The 19997-nt window shown below is 42.1% G+C and overlaps 1 protein-coding gene and 1 long non-coding RNA gene across 24 annotated transcripts in view; one reads left to right on the top strand and one right to left on the bottom strand.

Moving 5' to 3' along the window:
• The first annotated feature begins 5787 nt into the window (after positions 1 to 5787).
• STAU1 (staufen double-stranded RNA binding protein 1) overlaps positions 5788 to 19997 on the top strand; it is a 38657-nt gene continuing 24447 nt past the window's right edge. For 17 of the 23 annotated variants that reach the window (XM_085241239.1, XM_085241230.1, XM_085241238.1 and 14 more), the window contains exons 1-7: positions 5788 to 5970; positions 9701 to 9767; positions 14902 to 15176; positions 15564 to 15688; positions 17064 to 17220; positions 18670 to 18808; positions 19447 to 19612. In XM_085241239.1, coding sequence (XP_085097365.1) covers positions 14984 to 15176; positions 15564 to 15688; positions 17064 to 17220; positions 18670 to 18808; positions 19447 to 19612 — 780 coding nt within the window. In that variant the 5' untranslated portion in view covers positions 5788 to 5970; positions 9701 to 9767; positions 14902 to 14983. Of the gene's footprint in view, positions 5971 to 6128; positions 6605 to 9700; positions 9768 to 14901; positions 15177 to 15563; positions 15689 to 17063; positions 17221 to 18669; positions 18809 to 19446; positions 19613 to 19997 lie in introns of those variants that run through there. The other 6 variants (XM_085241242.1, XM_085241247.1, XM_085241248.1 and 3 more) reach the window with 4 other exon arrangements.
• The window catches only part of LOC146542965 (uncharacterized), a 29787-nt gene continuing 19905 nt past the window's right edge, over positions 10116 to 19997 (bottom strand). Inside the window, exon 3 of the long non-coding RNA XR_014887660.1 lies at positions 10116 to 14395. This is a non-coding gene — a long non-coding RNA (uncharacterized LOC146542965). The remainder of the gene's footprint in view (positions 14396 to 19997) is intronic.

The raw sequence follows: 19997 nt of genomic DNA on the forward strand, positions 1-19997 counted from the left end.
GCATTGTATCAAGAAAGTTACTGAATTTACGGAAGGTAAAACATAAGTCACCATCATCTTTTTTTTCAGTTCTTCTTTAATATCTGTTGCTGCTATGTGGGAATGCATGTTGGCCATCTCTCTTAATGTGTAAAGTAAAGAGTTACTTGTCAGACAATTAATTTAAACTGCTTAAGTGCCTAAAAAATGCATTAAATGAATCGACATCAACAGGTTTTCTTGAATCAGTGTCAGACTGTCTTTGTTTATAGGTATGAAGTGAAAGCAAGACTCTAGAATGAAATAATACAACAATGACCATGAGAAGCATTTGCCTTAGTGCTGATGAGACTGTGATGAGCATTGCAAGTTTGCAGAAGTTCTATGCAGAATAAAAATTTCAATAGGTTGAAACCATCTGGGAGAGGTGCGTGATGTTTGCAAGGACCTGAATGTCTACCTCGACTGTCAGTGTTAATTGAGCTGGGGATGTTCATAACCTGCAAGCTGAGAAAAATTCTCAGGTCACTGCCTGCTCCACAGTTTGGCCTTTCCTTTGGATGACAGGGAGAACGATTCTTCGTGTCAACCTCAAAGAATCAAAACTAAATTGGTACTGGTTGTCATATAACTGTAATTTGACATGCCACCTTGGCATCTAGTCTAGACAGCCTATGTGTGTATGCTAGACTGGGGTTCTTCAGTGCAGTGCAATATTAAGGGGCTGATTGTGTTAGATCATCCTCATTCTGCAGTTGAAGTGTGATTTCTATGAGGGACACGGTGCTGACTATTTAGAGTGAACAGATTTTTCTTTCTTTACTGATAAGAAAGGGAACTGGTCAAGATGTACTGCAGCAAGCCAGAACCTTTCTGAGAGGCAGCCAAGGAAAAACTTTATCTTCACATTCACAGAGTTGCGTTTCCAGCAAGGTGTGGCTTTTTCTTGTTGGACAGGCATCTTGTGTGATTAAGTGCCTAAGTGACTTCAGATCAACAAATACTAGTGGCATAACTGCCCTTCAGAAGATTCAGAGTTGACTATCTTAGACTTTGTGGCCATGGCACTTAATGTTATGTTGTTTAGTCCTGATGTATTCTGCAGATTGCAGAAGGCATATGAGCGTTTATTTACAACGCTTAACCTTTTGGGGAAATGACATCTTCTAATGTAGTGCAGGCACAAAGATCATTTCTTCTTCAGCGTACAAGGAAATGTTGCTAGCAGTGCCCTCACCTTTATTCAGGTGGAAACCTTATTGCTACTTCTGACATCTCCTATCCTCAAGATTTAGGAGACAACACAGTGTTCCGCACCGATTTATCTGTTGATTTTAATGGAAACTGACAAGCAAGGCGATAACAGTTTTCAGAAGACTGAACTTCTCTCAGCCCTTCAGTGTATTCTTTTATTACACTGCTGGACAAATACCAGTTCCTTCAGAAAGCTCAGACTGAGAACACCTGCTGTCAGTGGATCTTCTGAGGGCCTGTCAGCATCTGCTTTGATTTCAGACAACTGCACATCTTAGAACTGTCACCAGTTCTCCCTTGTAACTGATAGTGGTAGTATATGTATTCAAGGGAAAAATGATTACTTCTTTTTGAGTACGAAATTGATAAAAGGAGATCTGTTTTGCATCCCTTGACATCACAAAACTAATCTACTCTCCTAGTTTATTTGGATCATACTGACTTACAGTTCTCAATTTCTAAATACTGTGTCTTCTGTAACAAAAGAAAAAAACTGAACACTTTATTCTTTAGAACAACAAAGAACCCACAACCCTCAAGACCACTACATATTCTTTTTTGATGGGTTCTGAATGGACCAAAATGATTCCAGCATTCCTGCAGTGGCAGCAGCACCTACTAATACAAAGTTCTGTTTCTTTTTTTCTTAATTTAAATGTGTGCTGAGGTAAAAGTCATCCTTCCAGCGAGCCAGAGCATTCATTCTAAGAAATATCTGATGAGCCAGAGCACGTTCTATCTCACAGCTGACTTCTGCTTTCAGAAAATTCTGTTTTCTTTAGGCTCTCAGCAGCTTATTTGAAGGTACTTTTCACTATGCTGTACTTTGATTGGTGAATGTACTTCTGCACTTGTTCCGTGACCTTTCAATGAGAACAGCCTTCCTCTAATACTGTCAAGGACAGGTCAGATTCAAGCTGTCAGAGCAGTATTTCACAAGAACAAAATAACCAGAAGGCACTGTGTGGGATTTCAGAGCTGCTCGCAGCAATCTGTTTACATTCTTTGCCTTCCCCCCAGGTTCACTCATTCCCATAGAAGACAAGCGATTTTCCCTTTGTCCTGAAACTGCACACCTCATGCAGTCAGAACTGCAGCTGAGATGCTGGCTAAGACATCTGAAAACAGTTTGACAAAACTTTGGAAGAATCAAAGGTGTGTTCCCTGCAGTACAGCACAAACATACACCTGCAGCTTGGGTAATGAAGTCTGGCTGTAGCAGTGTGGAGGTTTGGGCACCGTGCTGTAAGCAGTGGAGCTGGTTCACCCCATGCCCAGTGCTGTCCTCCCCTTGGGATATGGCTACACACTGCTCCGAAGTAGATTGTTGGTTTTCATGTCCCAAAGCTCCCAACGTCATTCACTGATTACTGTCTTAAAATAGTTACTAAAAAATATGATGTGTTTTGCTGATCCATCAGCCAAAAAAAAAAAAAATAGCTGAGAGGAAAAATTGAAATGAAAAGAATAAATGCTTTATTTTCCCTTACCTTCCTACCCCTGTTTGTTTAAATGAACTAATTACTGCCTTACTGTAATTTAGAGGAAAAGTGGTTATAAGGATAGGCAGTAGCAGATGTAATTGCTTTAAACCAGTTTCAGATCACCCACAAAAGGTAGAGGTCACAATCAGGTAATAAAGAAGGAATTGCTTACCCAGTTCTGAGGCGATTTCTGAGTAGAGATGCTTCCCTTGTTGCTGCCAGCCCTGAAATGAGGTTAGGGATGCCCGGGTCATGCAGGTGAGTTGCTTCCACGTGTGCTCCCAGGGCTGGCTACGGCCCTTCCCCAGGTGCTCATATGCTGGTTCAGACCTTGACCTAATGCTTCACATACTGAGGTGTTCCCAGGAGCTACCAGCCAGTACATGACAAACTCAGTAGCTTCTGTTGATAGACAGTTCAAAGTGACTGTAGATAGGCCTGAAAGTTTTCTCTCAGAGTAATGATTTTTGAATTCACATGAGGTCAAAGCTCATACTGGGACTTAATGTTTTGTATTCAAGATGCGATTAGAAGTAAATATGTTATTACTGTGAAGTAATTAATAGAAGTGAAGAAAAATATTTTGTTACAAATGAGTCAGAAAAGCAGAATGAAAGGGGTTTAGCACAGCTCGTTGGCGTATTTAGCTTTCCTGAGATTTAATATCCAAAAGCTGTGAAAAGAAATTCATGCTCCTTTTTTTGTGCCTGATATAAGGGATATTTTGAAATTAGTAACAAAATATATTAATAACAAAAATCAGATTTCTGTATGAACATCTGAAAATACTGAAATGATAGTGTTGTGTCTTTCATAGAAGAAATTAAAGTTTCAACTATCTCACAAGTTGTTATCTGGAAATGGGCCTCTGTCCTGTTTTGTTCCAGCTGCTGCATTAAGAATGGAAAGGTCTTCAGTAACATTTTTCAGTAAGTAATAATAATAACGCAAGTTATTAGAGGGGTAAATACCCTTCAAAGAGAAGGAGAAACACAGTGGATGTTGGAGGTGCTGTGCCAAGCAGTCCTCAGACTACACGTGCATTTGATTAAAACTCTATTCAACTTTATAACGTGGCTGCAGATGCTTTTTGTCTCAATGGAGCAGACTTTACACTTACACAGAACCTGCACTATTTTCCAGGAGTAAAAATAAAAATAAAACTGAACTTGTAGCAAAACCCAATGCAGTAGAGAAGATACTTTCGTATTTCTCTCTTCCCCTAACTTGCTACAAAAATCTGCACAAAAAGCTGTTTCTGTTATAGACAACATTCAGCCTTTACAGTAACAATTACACAACACTGGAATTTCACTTCCTTCTGAAGTTTAACTGTTGCTGGAATAGGATCTAACAGCACAGACTGTGATGCAACAGACCACAAGAACATACAAATAGGTGTTTCAACGTGATATGGGATATATACGTCTATATGCTTGTATACCAGAGAATGTTTTTTAAATGCTACATTGTCAATGGATTTGATGTGTCTCACGTATTTTCTTTATGGTATCTTTGGAATCCATACCAGTATTAAATACAGACGTGGATATGGGGCTTTAGATATGTTTTTTATTTCTCATTTGTTTCTGCTGGAATGGTGTAGCTGTGATTCTCGCTACTGGACATGAAGGCTTTTGCACTTACAGTAGAATGAAGTTACACATATTAGATCAGTGAATGCTGTGGGCTGAATGGCACTCTTTTATTTTTCTGAAAATGGCATAAATTACTGACATGCAATTTAATGATGCCACGGGGTTTAACTGCAACCTTGTAATCTAAAATGTATTTTTCACTATTAAGAAAGATAAAATATTTCTAAAGCAACAAGTTCTCACATCTTTTCCTCACAAATAGGCCTGACCTCGCGTGAATGGGACTGCTTAGCACTGTGATTGCTTGTGTGGATTGGTTATGAAAAGCAGCTGTATCGCTTAAGAAATCACACAGGCAAGGAAAGCGTCGCCTTTAAAATATCTACGCCTAAGAACGGCACGCACCAGAACCTGAGCAGCACTTCGGGTGCTGCAGTGAGGAGGAAGGAGAACCTCAGAACCTCCACGCCTCACAGCCCGAGCGCTCAGACAGCGGCAGGCGCTGCTGCTTTCACTCTGCTTTGGAGAGCTCTGCGATCCGCAGTGACGTTATCGGGACTTCAAAGCGCCATGATACATCTGAAAGCACACATCTCATGGCAGCGTTGGAATTTTTGCTGTCTTAGCGCAGAATCGATTCATTCATAGCTCGATTCCGCCTCGGCTGCTGTGCGGGGCCTCGCTCCGGGCTGCGGTGCCGGGAGCGGCGAGTAACCGAGCGCCCGCGTTACTTCAGGGCTGCAAGGCTGCAGGCACAGCTGCCAACTGGTCGGCGAGGAGCGGGGCAAACAGAGCGCAGCGCCGCACGGCTCGCAGCTCCCTCGGCTGACGTTTCCTATTAACTCCCGGCTTACAGCGGCGCCGCTCGGCCGGCACTCAGCCGTCCCTCTCCTGACCCCACGGAACGGAGCGCACTGCGCCGCGCCTCACACCGTTCGCGCCCGCAAAGCGCCGCTTTAAGCGGCTATGCGCTGCCGCAGCCCAGACAGCGCAACGGCCCGCGGAGCTCCCGCAGCGCTCTCGAGGCCTCGGCCACCGCCCCCCCCGGACGTGGCCGCTCGCAGCCGAGCCGCGGGGCGGACCCCGGGGCCGCTTTGTACCGCGGCCGGGGCTCCCGGCCCTCGACGGCCCTCGAAACAGGGAAGCGGGGCAGGGAAAGAGCCGAGCCTCGGGGGAAGGTGGGAGCAGCGGCGGCGGCACCCGTCCTGCTGCTTCCCTCGAGGCGCCGGCCGGGCACGGAGAGCGTGGCACGCGCGGTACACGCCGGGAGCTGTAGTCTGAACCGTACTCTGACTGCGCGGAGCCGGCCCACAGCGCCAGCGCGAGGAACGCCGGGACTTGTAGTCGCCGCGAAGGAGGCGGTGCTCCTGCCGGCCCTCGCGCCCGTTGGCCGAAAGCGCGGAGCGGGGCGTTTCCCGACGGGGCTCGAACGCTTCTGATTGGCTGTCCGCCTCCCCCGCCTTCCGCCGCGGTGGCGTCACTTCCTCCCCGGCCGGAGCTGGCCCCGCTCATTCTCTTTAGTGTTTGCCCTGTGCCCGCCGCCTCCCTCCGCCGCCGCGGTCGCCCCCCGGCCCCCTCGGGACCCGGCCCATGGACTGAGCCGCCCGCTGGCCCGCCCCCGCAGCCGGCCCGGGAGCCGCAGCCCAGGCAGCCAGGTGAGGGGGAGGCGGCCCGGGCTCCCCCCGGTAGCGGGGCGGGGGGTGGCGGCGGGGCCTAGCGAGGCCCCGGGGAGGGGCCCGGCTCCGCTCCCCCCGCCCCGCTCCGGGCCCTGCCCGGCCGCTCGGAGGGGCGGCCCCGCCGCGGGAGGAGCGGGCAGGTGGCGGGGGCGCGCCGCGGGGCCGCCCCTCCGAGCCGAGCCGGGTCCCTGCCGGGAGCGGCGCCGGCCCCCGGCCGCCCCTAACGCCGGGATGGAGCCGGCGGCGCCCACCGGGAGGTGACGGCGGACGGAACGACGGCTGCCCTCGGCCCGCCCCCGTCCCGCTTCGGCGCGGTGGGAGCGGTGGCGGCCGCCCTCGGAGCGAGGCCGTGGGAGCCGGGGGCTCTCGGCGTGCCCGCTGCCCGGAGCTGGACGGCGGCTGCGGCTGTCGGGGTGCCGCCCGGCCCCTCCGCTGGCTGTAAGGACGGCGCGGCGGCCCGCGGTTTTCTCCCCGCGCACGTCGCGGCGCGCACCCCGAGGCGGCGGCGGGCAGCGCTGCTTCCCGGCCCCGTGCCGTCCTCTCGCCGCAGCAGAGCTCTTTCCCCGTTCCTTGCTCGCATCACGGAGTTTCTCAGGAGCTGTGGTAGCAACAGGTTCCTGTCGCATCCTTGCTGCTCTCTGTTCCCTGCTGCGCGGCTCGGGTCCGTTTGTGTTCTCTGCGGGGTGGTGCTGTGCTGAGAGCAGTGACAGCCGTTCCTATTGATCCGTGGGTTGGAGATTTTCTGTCCTTTTTCTGGCAGGTTAAAGGCAAACCTGGGAGGAACGTCATAGGGAATTGATAGGCAGCGAGGTGTATCAATAGCAGTGAAATGAGACACCTGCGTAGAAAGCCCTTGCCTGCTTTTAGGATGGCATATTTAAAGAAGTTCTTAAATTCTACCAACGATGTACAGCTGCACTGCACGGTTGCTCTGTCCCTGCTGGCAGATCATTGTTTTTTATAAATCTTTTCAAAGTGAGTTTTAATAATACAGCCATGGCTGTGATGAAGCAGAGCCTTCCCTGATTTGTCCATTTATCATCTCATGATGAGATATCCTGATATTAAGCAACAAATCTGTGTGTTCAGACTGCTCTGGAGGTGATAGCTGTCATAACTTAACCAGGCGAGCATCGCATCCTGAGGAAAGTTTTAGGAGTAAATGGGTTCAATTTTTTCTGCACATACCATTTTCTGATATTGGCTCAGAATTTTATTTCAGAACTGCTCTGAAGTGTATATCCTACAATCATAGAATGGCCTGGGTTGAAAAGGACCACAGTGATCAATTAGTTTCAATCCCCCTGCTATGTGCAGGGTTGCCAACCACCAGACCAGGTGAGATAACAATTCTTTGTGATTATTTAAGTAGACTTTCTTTGCAAATTTTCCTAACATTTATAATCAGTCATGATTTTGCTGTCAGTCAGGCAACATCTGAGGTAGTTGGTGGCAAAATTGAAGTATGCGTTGGTTGAAATTAATTTGGGGTGTGACAACCATAACTCTGCAGAGTCAGAGCAAAATAGAAATCTGTGCTTTGTATTCTGTAGCTCACCGAAAAGCAGTGATTTGTTCTGAGGACATACAAAGTTTCAAAAATTTTTTAACATTGTGTTGTCCAGAATCTTTACTGGGGGTTCCTTATTCTTGAGAGTTCTTGGAGATGTGGCTGGAACCATAGAGCAGATCTGTATGTTGGTTACTGTGTGAGCTGAAATTGGTATCTGTGGCTTCATGGCCCGTTGTACTTCTGGGTGCAGCAGCCAAATATGAAGTTCTGTGCAGCACCTCTTGACAGCAGCACCCAGCTGGAAGCAGCCATCTGAGTGAGCATTCATCTTCGTTGGTGATCGCCTCATCCGTGCCATTGCTTCTGAGCTGTTCTGTCTAATAGAGTTTTCTCTCCTTGAAGATTTCTCTTACCTGTATTTAGAAGTAACAGCACCTTTTCCTTCACTGGATGCTGGTTTTGAGATGCACCTTGTCCTGCCCAGATGCTATAGAAAAAGATTTATTGAAGAAGAAGGCACTGCTCAGCTGTGCTTTATATGCTGTGTAAATAGCCTCGGGTCTATAAAGTTTGAAGTGTTTTTTATCTTTATTGGTGGAGTGTATTTATTTACAGTTCAGTTGTAAATAGTCAGGTATTGTTGTTAATGCTGTTCCAGAAGGCAAGTGCTTTAGGATTTTGTGCTATATGTACAGAGCTACTGATGTGCATTTTTCAGATCTTTGTTAGGAAATGAACCGTCTCAGTAAACCTGATGGAATTTGTGGAGACGTGTTCTTAGTGCTCCCAAATGAGTATGCAACAAAAGGAGGCTCTGCCACCATATCCAAGTTACTTAAAGTTCCTTTAGGAAAGGGTGGAAGAAGGGAGCTTTTCTGAAAGGTATTTTGCCTGGCTATGATGGATGCACAGCAGTCTTCCTCAATCTGCAGCAACAGGTGGGAGCGTGGCCGGACCAGTGGCTGCTCTGCTCTGCCTGCATGCTGTAGGTGACTGTAGGTGTGTGCTGGGCTGGCTGCCCAGTGAGAGAGTACAGTGACAGAGGGGACAGTCAGTGAGTGCTGTGTGTCCCACGGGTTGTTGTTTTGGTTCTGTTTGGGTCCCACCTTGGGTACTTGCATCCTTTGGTAGAGATAGGGCTTAGGCTTTTTTTGGTTCTTGTCGAATGCATGCATTTCAGGGAATTGTCCTTCTTTGTGAACAATTTGTCACTAATGAGGAAAATTAGTTACCCTTGCTATGCAACTGAAGGGGCAGCAGCTGTTAAGGTGCCTTGTGTTGTGAAACATCCTGTTTCAGAAAGAATTTTTTAGTTTAGATTCTCATTTTCTGTAGTAGAACTCTTTCTTGGATATTGTCTATGACACAATCTTTAGCTTCTCATCTCAACCTGTAATTTGTGTCCTGATGGTTTTGTCTGGTGTCTGTTTCTCATTCTCCTTTGCTCTTGTACCTAAAAAGCCCTTTTCTGCTGCTGGCAGTTCATGAATGGGTGCACAGAAGGGTTTAATGAGATATGCCTGCAAGCTGTGATAGGCAGCTAAATGGCATATGGTTATGTGGCTCTCAGATGTACATGTCCTAGAGAACAGAACACCTTCCCATATTCTGTTACTGACAATGAATAAAATATATTTCTTTGAGAACTTGGTCTCTGTTGTGTTTTCAGCTGGCCACTCAGTGTTCGGAGCACATCTGTGCTAGAAGATTGTGAGATCCCCTTTTCCAAACCTGATCTTTGAGCTCCAGGTGCTGCCCTTCAATGATGGGGAAGGACTGGTTCTGGTAGGGGCTGGGCTGTGTGGTCCCTGGGACACAGGGTAACAGCAAGGTATTGCATATGTCTGCAGTAGCAGCTCTGAGGCCTCATTCCAAGTTGTGTGTTTATCAATTACTTAAATTTTGCCAACAGGTCGTCTCCATCACCCACAGTGGTATGGTGCATTGCAGTCCTTACTATTAGAAAGCTCTATCTCCATGCACTTTTAAGCCTGCCACATCTTGCTCTGTCACTTCACGCATGGAGAAAGATTATTCTTTTCCACTCCAAGAACTGTATTGTGCTTGTGGACTGCTGTTGTCAGCCCCAGCTTGTCAACCCCTCCTCTTCAGTATATGTGAGCCCAAATCCATCCATGTTTCTTAGAGAATATACTTTTCTAAAGCAAAATGCTAACTCTCTCTTTTTCCTCCTAGGGATTCTCCATCATAAATACCCTATTCACAAGTAAATCCAAATCTCCACTGTCTGGATCTCCTAAAGGTACAGGAAACTTACTTAAAATGTTCAAGTTTCTTACCTTTTACTTGCATTATATTGGAGAAAGCACGTGTTGTGGTGAAGTCTGATTAACCTCAGGAAGTGTCTGTTTTGTGGCCCTCTGGCTTCTACGTGCAACACTTTGGCAATTATGATAAAGGAAAAAAAAACAAACCATGAAAATTTGAGGATTATCATAAGGATAATATTGAGACAGCACTGTCTCAATAAAATATAAAATACTAATGTCTGATTTAGCAAAAATAAATAGACAAAGGTGGGAAAGGAGCAAGTTATATGATTTACTGCTGCCTGTGATGGTATGTGTAACACATGAGTTTGTTCATCTGTCTATCAGTCGTAGTTAGCTTGTAAGTCCTAGCAGTGTCACGAGTATTGCGTAGGGGTCAGTGATTTGTTGTCTTGAAATGTTTGAAATAGTTGTTAACCTCTGATTACATGGAAAAATCACCTGAGATAGCAGCATCTTCATTTCTCCATTCAGTGAGCTGGCCTATGTAAGTTGTTTTTTCTTGAATGGTGTGGGGTTTGTAGAGCTGTTATAGAGTAGAGAGCATGTTATGCTGAGAAAGCATTGTAAACCCTTTTGTTATCCACAAAAAGCCTATAATTGAATGTTCAATTAGGTGCAGTAAGTTCTTTTATCCTAGTGAAGTATTTCACACAGACCAACTCAGTTCCATAAGCTACTTGAGTAACTGAGAAATTAGAAGCAAAGTCCTAATTTACTTTGTCAGAGTGTGCTTTGACGTTGCTTGTAGAAAGGAGCTAAATGTTTTATAAAAGCAAACAATATAGGATCATAGAATGGCCTGGGTTGAAAAGGACCACAATGATCATCCAGTTTCAATCCCCCTGCTTTGTGCAGGGTTGCCAATCACCAGACCAGGCTGCCCAGAGCCACATCCAGCCTGGCCTTCTATATTTATATATGCCAACTTGTAGCATGTGATCCTGTAAATTACCGCACAGGGTCTAAAATTGTGAGAAATCTGTAAAGTGAAACTTTACAAATCACCAGATGTGTTAACAGCCAAGCAGTGAAGGTTTTTATGAAGGAATTTATGAAACACTGCCTAAATTCAATCTAATCAACTCTGAAATAGTTGTGAATGGGTGATAACTTGCTGGATGTTGATTAAATTTTTTGGTTAGAATATAAAAACATGAGATCGGTGAGTGAAAGGGAAATCAGAGAATCACAGTGTGACAATGATGTACCAGTTATAATAGAAGGAAGCATTAAGTGTACTTAATGCTGACAGGTTAAAATGATACATCAATTGGAAGAGTTTCATTGTCATAGCATTTTAGCTGTCTCCCTGGTAATAAATTTCTGTTCAGCTGTGGAAAACGCCTGGCACGCCCGCTCTCCAGCTACTTGAATGTCGTGGGGATAAATCCTGAACTGTGGGGTGTTCTGCAGGTTTAAGATGTCTGCTCCAAGTAAAGATTCAGTTATTGATTCCTTAAAATTTCAATTCTGTTAGATACTGCTGCTGCTACTTCCTCCACCTTTAGAAAGAGTCATGGAAAGGAACACTCACGTGATCTTGTTGAGCACCTTTTTTTCTTTCTTGTTATATTAATAGTTTCAGAGGCCAAATATTTGTACAGTAGTTTTGGTCATCAAACCCTGGTTACATGTGTAATTGCAGAGTATTTTGCAAAGAGTGGGTGGGACTATTGGAGTCTTACAGATGCTTAAAGCAAGCTGTGCTGAAACTTGCGATACCTGACTCCTCTGGAAGTCTTTGCATTCCTAGAAGGTACAGGAGGGCTGAACTCTTCCCGTTTTTGACTTGTCAGGCTGGAGGAGGTTGAGTGGTGAGTTCTGGGAGGTGTGCTTCAAAGCCGTGTTTAAACATGGCCGAGCAGCTGGACTGTCAGAGAAGCTGGGCAATTGTTCCCACGCTGAGAACAAGCATGTTGTGAGCGATGGATGTGTCTGCAGTGACTTTTTTTTTGTCTGGTTGTGGAATGTGAACAGCTGAAGCCTATTCTCAGTTGGGTTGGTTTCCAAAACTTTGTTGTTTTAAGCAATAGGATTTGTGCTTAAGTCTCCAAAGATTTTGTGAATAATGCCTGAATTGTTTATCCTGAATGTTGTTATAATTAGAGGTGTTCAAAAAGAAGCTTTTTTGGACTGGATGCAGATGACTTTCTCTCTTGATAGAGTGAGATCTGGATAGAAAATAGTCCAGACTGTCCTGGTGTGAGGTTCTTCAGTATCCTGCAGTAAATATAGCAAGTGAACTAATATCATCCTTGTTGGGGACTTACTTTCTTGGAATAAAAAAAAAAAAAGAGGGACCAGCATTAAGGTTTGCCTAGTATCATGAGAGTGAAACAGGATGAAGGAAGAATAAGTTGTAGAAGTTAATGTTTTTAAAGCTGAACTACTGAATGCAGTGTTCTTTCTTTACATTTAGAATAATGTTGGATTTTGCTCTAAAGCACATACTGACATCCTTGAAACAGATGCTTGAGAGGATGTCTGTGGTTGTAGAATATCTGTGCTGTTCTGTGGATATGCTGATAGAATTCAGTTTGTGTTCTGCAGTAGTAGCAGTTTTCTTTGCATCCAGGAGCCTGAGACATACAGTAGAATGGTGATTTAGAGTATCCTCTGCTAAGCTGTTTCTGGAATGAGGAGTTATGCTTTTATACTGTTTTTAATCGCCATCCACAACTGCTTTATGAGCCTACGAAGTGAGTTTTGAGAAAATGAAATGTAAGAGGTGAACTTCAGTACACCACAAAAATAGTGGAAAAATCGAATACAATATACAACAGAGCTCATTTGTGACCTGACAGTGAAAGCTGAAATGTCTTTATGTGCAAATTTTAAATAGAAAATTGCAGAATTGCTTTAGAATTAAAATATCCTGTGATAGATTGTACTTAATACAAAAGACTTTTGCAGATTTCTAGCCAGATATGGATTTGATGAGATGCTTATTTAGCTGAGCTTTGCTATTGAAAGTATATGATTCTTCTCTGCACTGTGTGATAGTTGACTAGAAAACCACTTTAGAATACATATTTCTGGTGTTGAAATTCCACATTCCCAATAAACATGTGATTGCAAGTAAGTGAAGTAATGTCTTGCTTTAGAAATGAAGCACTTCAGGGCAAAGCTCTAAGAAAAATGTTTCAGACTTTCTTTTCAGCATGATCTGAAAAGATCCTGGTGTTACTGACTTCTAAACCAAAAATTTTGGTGTTCTCAAAATGTGGGGATCACAAATTTGTGAACTTTGGTTAATTTGAGGGATGCTGTGCTTCAGCAGTAAATGATCATTCACTTTTTATAGGACTACAAGATTACTTATTTGTTTGTGGCAATTGTTGTATTATATTTGAATATGTTCAGGGTTTCTAGTAATGCTTCTGGGAATGAAACTTAGCTATTATAAAATGATTACCCCAGAGTCTTAGTCTACATACTTTTGATCTCTGTCTTTCAATTTCTTTGAGCTCCTTCAGATAGGACTCCCCAGTGCCCTTTCCACAGTTACAATGCACCTAGTGCACTCTTTGATAGTCAAATATAGCATTTACTTTGAGTATAGGGAGCACGTATAGATCTTGTGAACTAACAAGGTCTTCTGAAGTAATTTCCTTGTCTAGTGAAAAACAAAGCTATCCAGCCAGCAGTGTGGTAAGCCTGATGTGCTTATGGTAGTTCTTCAAAGCTAAAATATTCCAGATGGCAGATTGGTTTGTATGTGTTGTTTTCTGTAGCTTTTTTTCTTACCAGATAAAATCTTTGTATGAGTGTATTACCCTGAGTTCTCCCCTCAAAATTGTCTTTCAGTACCAAGCTAAAAGCTTCAGTCTGACTCACCGCTGCTCCTCTTACACTGGGAAGCCCATTCACAGGTTCAGAATTTGAGGCTTACTGAGCACTTGTGGAGTTGTGTTGCTACTAATAGCTCCCCGGTGGTATCTGGAGCAGTGATTTCACTTGTACCCTTCATCTGTAATTATGTCAGGGGGAAAAAAAAAACAACAAAACCCTTTGTTCGATGCCCTAATAAAGTCTGTGGCAGATGAGTGTGTGCATCCATGTGTGTGCGTTTGTGTGTAAAATGTATTTACTTGGCTGTGAAATTTATTTTGAACAAATTGATATGTGGATAGTAAGTGGATATGGACAGCTGAGCTCTGGCAGCAGTGATAGCCTCAAACTGGCAACCTCCTAGTGTATATTTAGGTTTAACTGTCTGAGCATGAAGATAATGTTGCATCCATGTGTAACAGAAATCTAACAGTAATTTGTCAGTGGAGGAAGGACCTATCACAGTATTTCATATGCCTGCTGCAAGTGCATTGCTTGGAGGTGTTTTTTTTCTTACAAGAACATGTTGCCTGTGAGCACACTCAACCCTTGCTTACAGGATTGTGAGGCTGAGTAACTCTAAAGTGATAGCTTGGAACTGTGACTGACACTTCATGACACGAATAGAAGTATCCTTCAAAGTGTATGTCACTTACAATGTTTATAAGCTCTTACATCTTTTTTCCACCAGTAGCTACGTCAGCATTTTTCTGCTAGACATCAGTTGGGTTCCCTTGTAAATGATCAGGTGTTCTCCTTAATGATCCTGGAAAAAAGCAAAAGTATATGTTTATAAAAAAAAAAAAAAAAACAACGATGTGTTCTGAAGAATTTCTCCATGAAGAGTACATTTGTTGCTTGCCCTTCCAGGCTTAAAAAAAAAAGAAAAAATAAAATTGACTCGAAATAGTAAGAAGAGTGATCTGCTCATGCAAGTTGCTCTATGCTTAGTGTATAAGCAGTGGTTATCAGTTTAAGTAACAGGATTTGTTTTGTAAGGTGACTCAGTGTTGGAGCAGAGTCGGGAAGTTAAATAAGCAAACATAAATAAGACTCTTATACTACTTTTAGAGTTTAGAGATTGAAATGTGCTATTAAAACTGGATGTCTGAGAGACTTACTGCATACCAAATGGAAACAATGACTGCTTGATTTAATGCTTTTTTCCCCTTTTCCCTTTTTTGCTAATTGAGAAATAATTTCAGCAGATCATTATTTAGAGAATGCTAAACATTCAGTATTAACTTTTCTCCTTCCATCTTTACATTTTAGGTCAGCAATTCGTTTCCATTGCTGAGTTTGCCTGCATTCAAAACTGTTTGCCTACGGTAACTTGCTCTGGTGGGAAGTGAACATGTCTCAAGTTCAAATTCAGAATCCTTCTACTGCCCTTGCAGGGAGCCAAATATTGAATAAGAACCCATCTCTTTCACAGCCACTGAGTATTCCTTCTACTACTAGTTCTTTGCCCTCTGAAAATGCAGGTAGACCTATCCAAAATTCTGCTTTACCCTCTGCATCCGTTACATCTACCAATGCAGCTGCAGGTGAGATTGAGTATCTATTAGTAGATGTATATATTTTTGATGTCTTGGACCCATGAATGTTGCAGAAGTAATACTTATCCAATTACAGCAGCTTGTAATGTTTTCTCCACACTGAACAGAGTCTGTCTGAGAAGACAGAGGCACTCTTTTGCACCGAGGCCTGTTTGTAATACTGAAAAATACTTAACGTTTTCATACACTGCTTGGAGCTCTCAAGGCTCTTCAGGGAACGTGCTGTTGCTGTTTTGGCTTATGACCAGAACTGTCTAATCCAGTGAACGTATTTCTGGGGGGTATTGATGCTAAGAAAATGTAGGATTTTTATTTAAAATGCTTGTAGATTTCATTGCTACCTGCTCATTTATCTGTTTTTATATAATCTCTCAGCTCCTTCTAACATGGCAAACCCCAAAGAGAAAACCCCAATGTGTCTTGTGAATGAGTTAGCCCGTTTCAACAAGATTCAGCCTGAATATAAGCTTCTGAGTGAGCAAGGTCCAGCTCATTCAAAGGTACCTATTCATATAAGTCTCTTGTTTCTCTTCTTCGTGCTCTTGTACTTTTTTAGTGGAAAGGCAAAGCATATGCCTTTAGTTGTAAATCAAATGAACTTGACTGTCCTAATTGTCAGCTGTTTGGAAATCAAGGATCTTAGTATGTATTTTTTTGATGCCTGAAGTACGATACAGTTGAACAGTGCCGAACATTCATCTGGGCCAAAACAGTTGGATTAGCAAAAGAATCTTTGGTCCATAGTGGTGGGGATTATGAAAATGCTTAGGACAAGCCAGCACGTGGTGTTCATCCGATATCACTGCAATCTTGTGCAGTATGTTAAAAGCCCAGTAATATGCAGTTTGTTTAGTGTGCTGTTTACCCATAGAGAGAGAATTTCTAAGGAATGCAGTAATTATAGAAGCAATTTGTGTTACTTCAAAGAACAATGAGGATGTGAGTTTTAACATTATTAAGCTTTTTAGTTCTCATTGGAGGTCTCTATTGAAAGGGTCAAGGCATACAAGGAAAATCAGCCTGAGCTACATCTATTTAATCTGACACCATCTCCTTAAGGTGTTGTCTGGAACAGTGTTAGTGTTGTATGCAGGAAGAATTGCCTTTGATGTGGGTAATGCTGAGAATTAAAATCTTTCAACCCAAACATGCATAATGTCAACTTCAATGTGCAAAGCAGGCAAGGCTTGCCTTTGCAAAAAGTAATGGAATAACATTCAGAGCATCTGTTCACTTGTTTTCATTCTGACTGAAATTAAATTTCATTTAATTACCAGAGAGACTTTGGCTTTCTGTTGTCTGATTAATTTGTGAAAATTTAGGGCAATATATATCCTTCCTTATCTCATATAAAAAGAAGTATCACAGCATTGCTCTATAATCAGACAGGTTTGTAATCCCTTGGGGGCATGCAGGAGGTTTTTTGGTGCAATGTGAACTTACTGTTCCTCAAACTACTGGTAAATACAGTTTATTAAAAAAAAAACAAAACAACAAGGTGTTAAAACAGCAAGTTGTTGGGGAATAAAGTGTGATTTCCAGGGCATCTGTTCTGATGGATGTTGACATACCATTTACCCCCGTTATGGTCACCTCTGTATGCATTGCCTCTTTTGTTTTACGGCCTGTATCATCTCATTTGGTATGCTAGGATAGTGCTAGCTGCAGTTTTGTGAAATTCATAGTTAAGTAATCAGGGATATCCTGTAGATGTCCCAGATGTTTAAAACATGGAGTTGACATTAGTAAAGGAAAGCACTGGATACTGTCTTCTCGACTTTTGCATCAGTAGAAGACTCACAGTTCCGTGGAAGACAGTCTAATAACTATTGTAAATTCTGAACCCACTCGTAAAACATGTTTTCTATTTCTCAGGTGTTTACAGTGCAGCTGACTCTTGGGGACCAGCACTGGGAAGCTGAAGGAACTAGTATTAAAAAAGCGCAACATGCAGCAGCTGCCAAAGCCTTGGAAGGGACAAAGTTCCCGAAACCTACAGCTCGTCCATCTCGTAGTGAAGGCAAGAATCCAGGTATATACCTCACCAAACTGATACAGAAACCGACAAACAATGAGGAATTTAGCTTTCTGGTTTTAATATATATGTAAAGTTGCATAAGGATAAATAAAAAGGGTGATACTGACATTATGTTCTGTGTATTTAATAATAGCAATAGTTGGGTTTTTTGAGAAAGTCATCTTGATATTTAACCTTTGATCATGGTAGGCATCATAAAAATTCAACAAAAATTAACAAGTTAAAAGTACAGATATATTTTTTTTCATCATTCACTCAGGCTTTTGAAGAACCTACTGCTTAACTTGCTGCTTTCTGTTGTATTGCTTGGTGGAATCTTTGAAAAGATTTTTATTATAATCTTAAAAAAAAAAAAAAAACTATCAAGAATTCAGTCACAGCAAAGAATAATATTTTTCATAGGTGGATGAATTTGACAATTTTTACAGGATAGTTCAGGAGCTTGATGATAAAGATTTCCTTAAAAATTTAAGTGAACTATTAAATCTGCGTCCAGCAGTTGATTAAAAACTTTGAAAGATGCTTCATTTGCATTTCTTTAAAGAGAAGTAGAAGTGGAGTTGTAGAAAAGCATTGAAGTTGTTGCAGTGTTTAGTCAACCTCTTGTTTTCTAAGATTGCTTTGAGGATATATCTAGAATGTGAAGTAGCCTCTCATCTCAGCTACACATGTGATAACTTTGCATGTCACTTGAGTTGAAAGCTCTCTAAGGATGGCATTATTCCATTCAGCAAAGGATAAAACTCTAATACCAGCTGTATTTGATATCACCTAAATTCTTTCTTTAGTAGCACTTGGTACAGCAAACAGGAAAAATACTAGAAATTAGCAATTACCTATTTTTTTTTCTATGAATCTGTTCTGTAATTTCTTTTTTTTTTTTTTTCTTTCCTGCGGTTACCTTAAAACTTTCCTTTACATTTATGTGACTGTTCTTTATCAGATGAGAATAGTCAGTCAGTTACTCATCCACATGAAAAAATGTTTAGAGCCACCAGCAGCAATATACCTTCCTTGTCAAAAGGCAAATTGCAATTTGAAAGGGAAGAGTCATAAAAACCTTCGTTAGTTGTTGAATACAAAAAGAAATACTCAGTTATTCTCAGTAAACAACAGAAGCAGAAGATATGTGTAGTATGTCTGTTAATTTCAAAAGATATTTTAGAAAAAGAAATTGCTGCTCTGCACAACATATTAGCTATGCTGTAAAACTCAATCTGTAGCTTAACAAAGCTTCACCAAATAAAAGAAAAAAAGTGTATAAGAGAATTGGCACAGTTGATCTAGGCTTGTAATGTAATGTGCATCACACATGTATATTCTTTGAGTTCTGAATATGAAATGGCAAAGTCGTCTTTTTCTCTGCTTGGAGACAGGATGAGAGCTTGTATTACTGCAGTCTCTGGTGACAGCTGGACAACTCTTTATTTCCTTTTTATTTAGACAGTGTAACTCCCACAGTGGAGTTGAATGCGCTTTGCATGAAGCTGGGAAAGAAACCTATGTATAAACCTATTGATCCTTATACAGGGATGAGATCCACTTACAACTATACAATGAGAGGTGGTACTTATCCTCCACGGTATGTATTGTATAATTTTGGGGTTTTGCAGGCTATTGTTTTTGAATTTCTGCTCTCTTCATCTGAAAACTATTGAAAAATGCAAGTCTGAGGCAAAAAGGTCTTGATAGATACACTCCATGCAAAACTGCAATTTGTCTTAATGGTTTTGTCTTCTGGCAGAAGGGGAATGTGAAGGAATTGAACCAGATGATGAAGTGTTTTGAAGGACACTTGGATATATTTGGCTTCATGAAGGGAATACCTTATATTTCTTGCATTTCCTTTCTGTGTAGAAACAATTGGATACTTTTTTTTTTCAAATTAACTGCTTAAGTTGCAGATTCAGTTTAAAGAATGTTCTGAGCATTGAAATGAAGAATTTAAAGCTTGCAGGACTAACAACTTTGTCAAAGCATAGTTATATTGTCCTTTGCTATTTTAGATTGTTATAAAACATTGTAAAATAAGAAATGTCAATAGTCTCCTTTACATATATCTCCCTAAAATCTTTTAGACTTAAAATTTGGCTTTTAGTACTTGTGCTTATGTGCTGAGAAGTGGTTACTGATACCTAAGGGATTCTTCCACATATATTTTATGTTTCTGTAGGTTTGCTTTGTAGGCCAAACTATTTACTTATGTTTATCTCTTTATAGGTACTTTTACCCATTTCCTGTTGGGCCTTTACTTTATCAAGTTGAGCTTTCAATTGGGGGGCAACAGTTTCATGGGAAAGGAAGAACAAGACAAGCTGCTAAGCATGATGCAGCTGCTAAAGCACTGAAAGTTCTGCAGAATGAGCCCTTGCCTGAGAAACCAGAGGTGGGAATGGATTAAGTGTTTTAAGTATAAATTGTTAAGATCATTTGAGTTATTGTAGATGTTTTTCCAAATTGAGAGGAAGATTGTAGTTATGAAATTTAATTCCATGTAGGAATGTTTATGTACTTGTATCACTAGAAACAATTTGATTGGAATAGTAATAATTTTCTGTAGAACTGGAAGTTTCCAAAATGAAGTTTTATTAATTCTTTTGCTGCAGTATATTTCCACAGCAATGCTATAGGCCTCTGTCAGACGTAATAAGCACTAGAGCTTAGATAGGAAGCAATGTCTTAGCAGGTACAGATAATATGCAAGCTTCTGAAGAAATCTAAGCAGGGCAGTTAGGTTCCAGTACAGGCAACACAGAGATCAGACACAGGTT

Source organism: Meleagris gallopavo, chromosome 22 (assembly GCF_905368555.1).
Source record: "Meleagris gallopavo chromosome 22, MGAL_WU_HG_1.1, whole genome shotgun sequence".
Taxonomy (NCBI): Eukaryota; Metazoa; Chordata; class Aves; order Galliformes; family Phasianidae; genus Meleagris; species Meleagris gallopavo.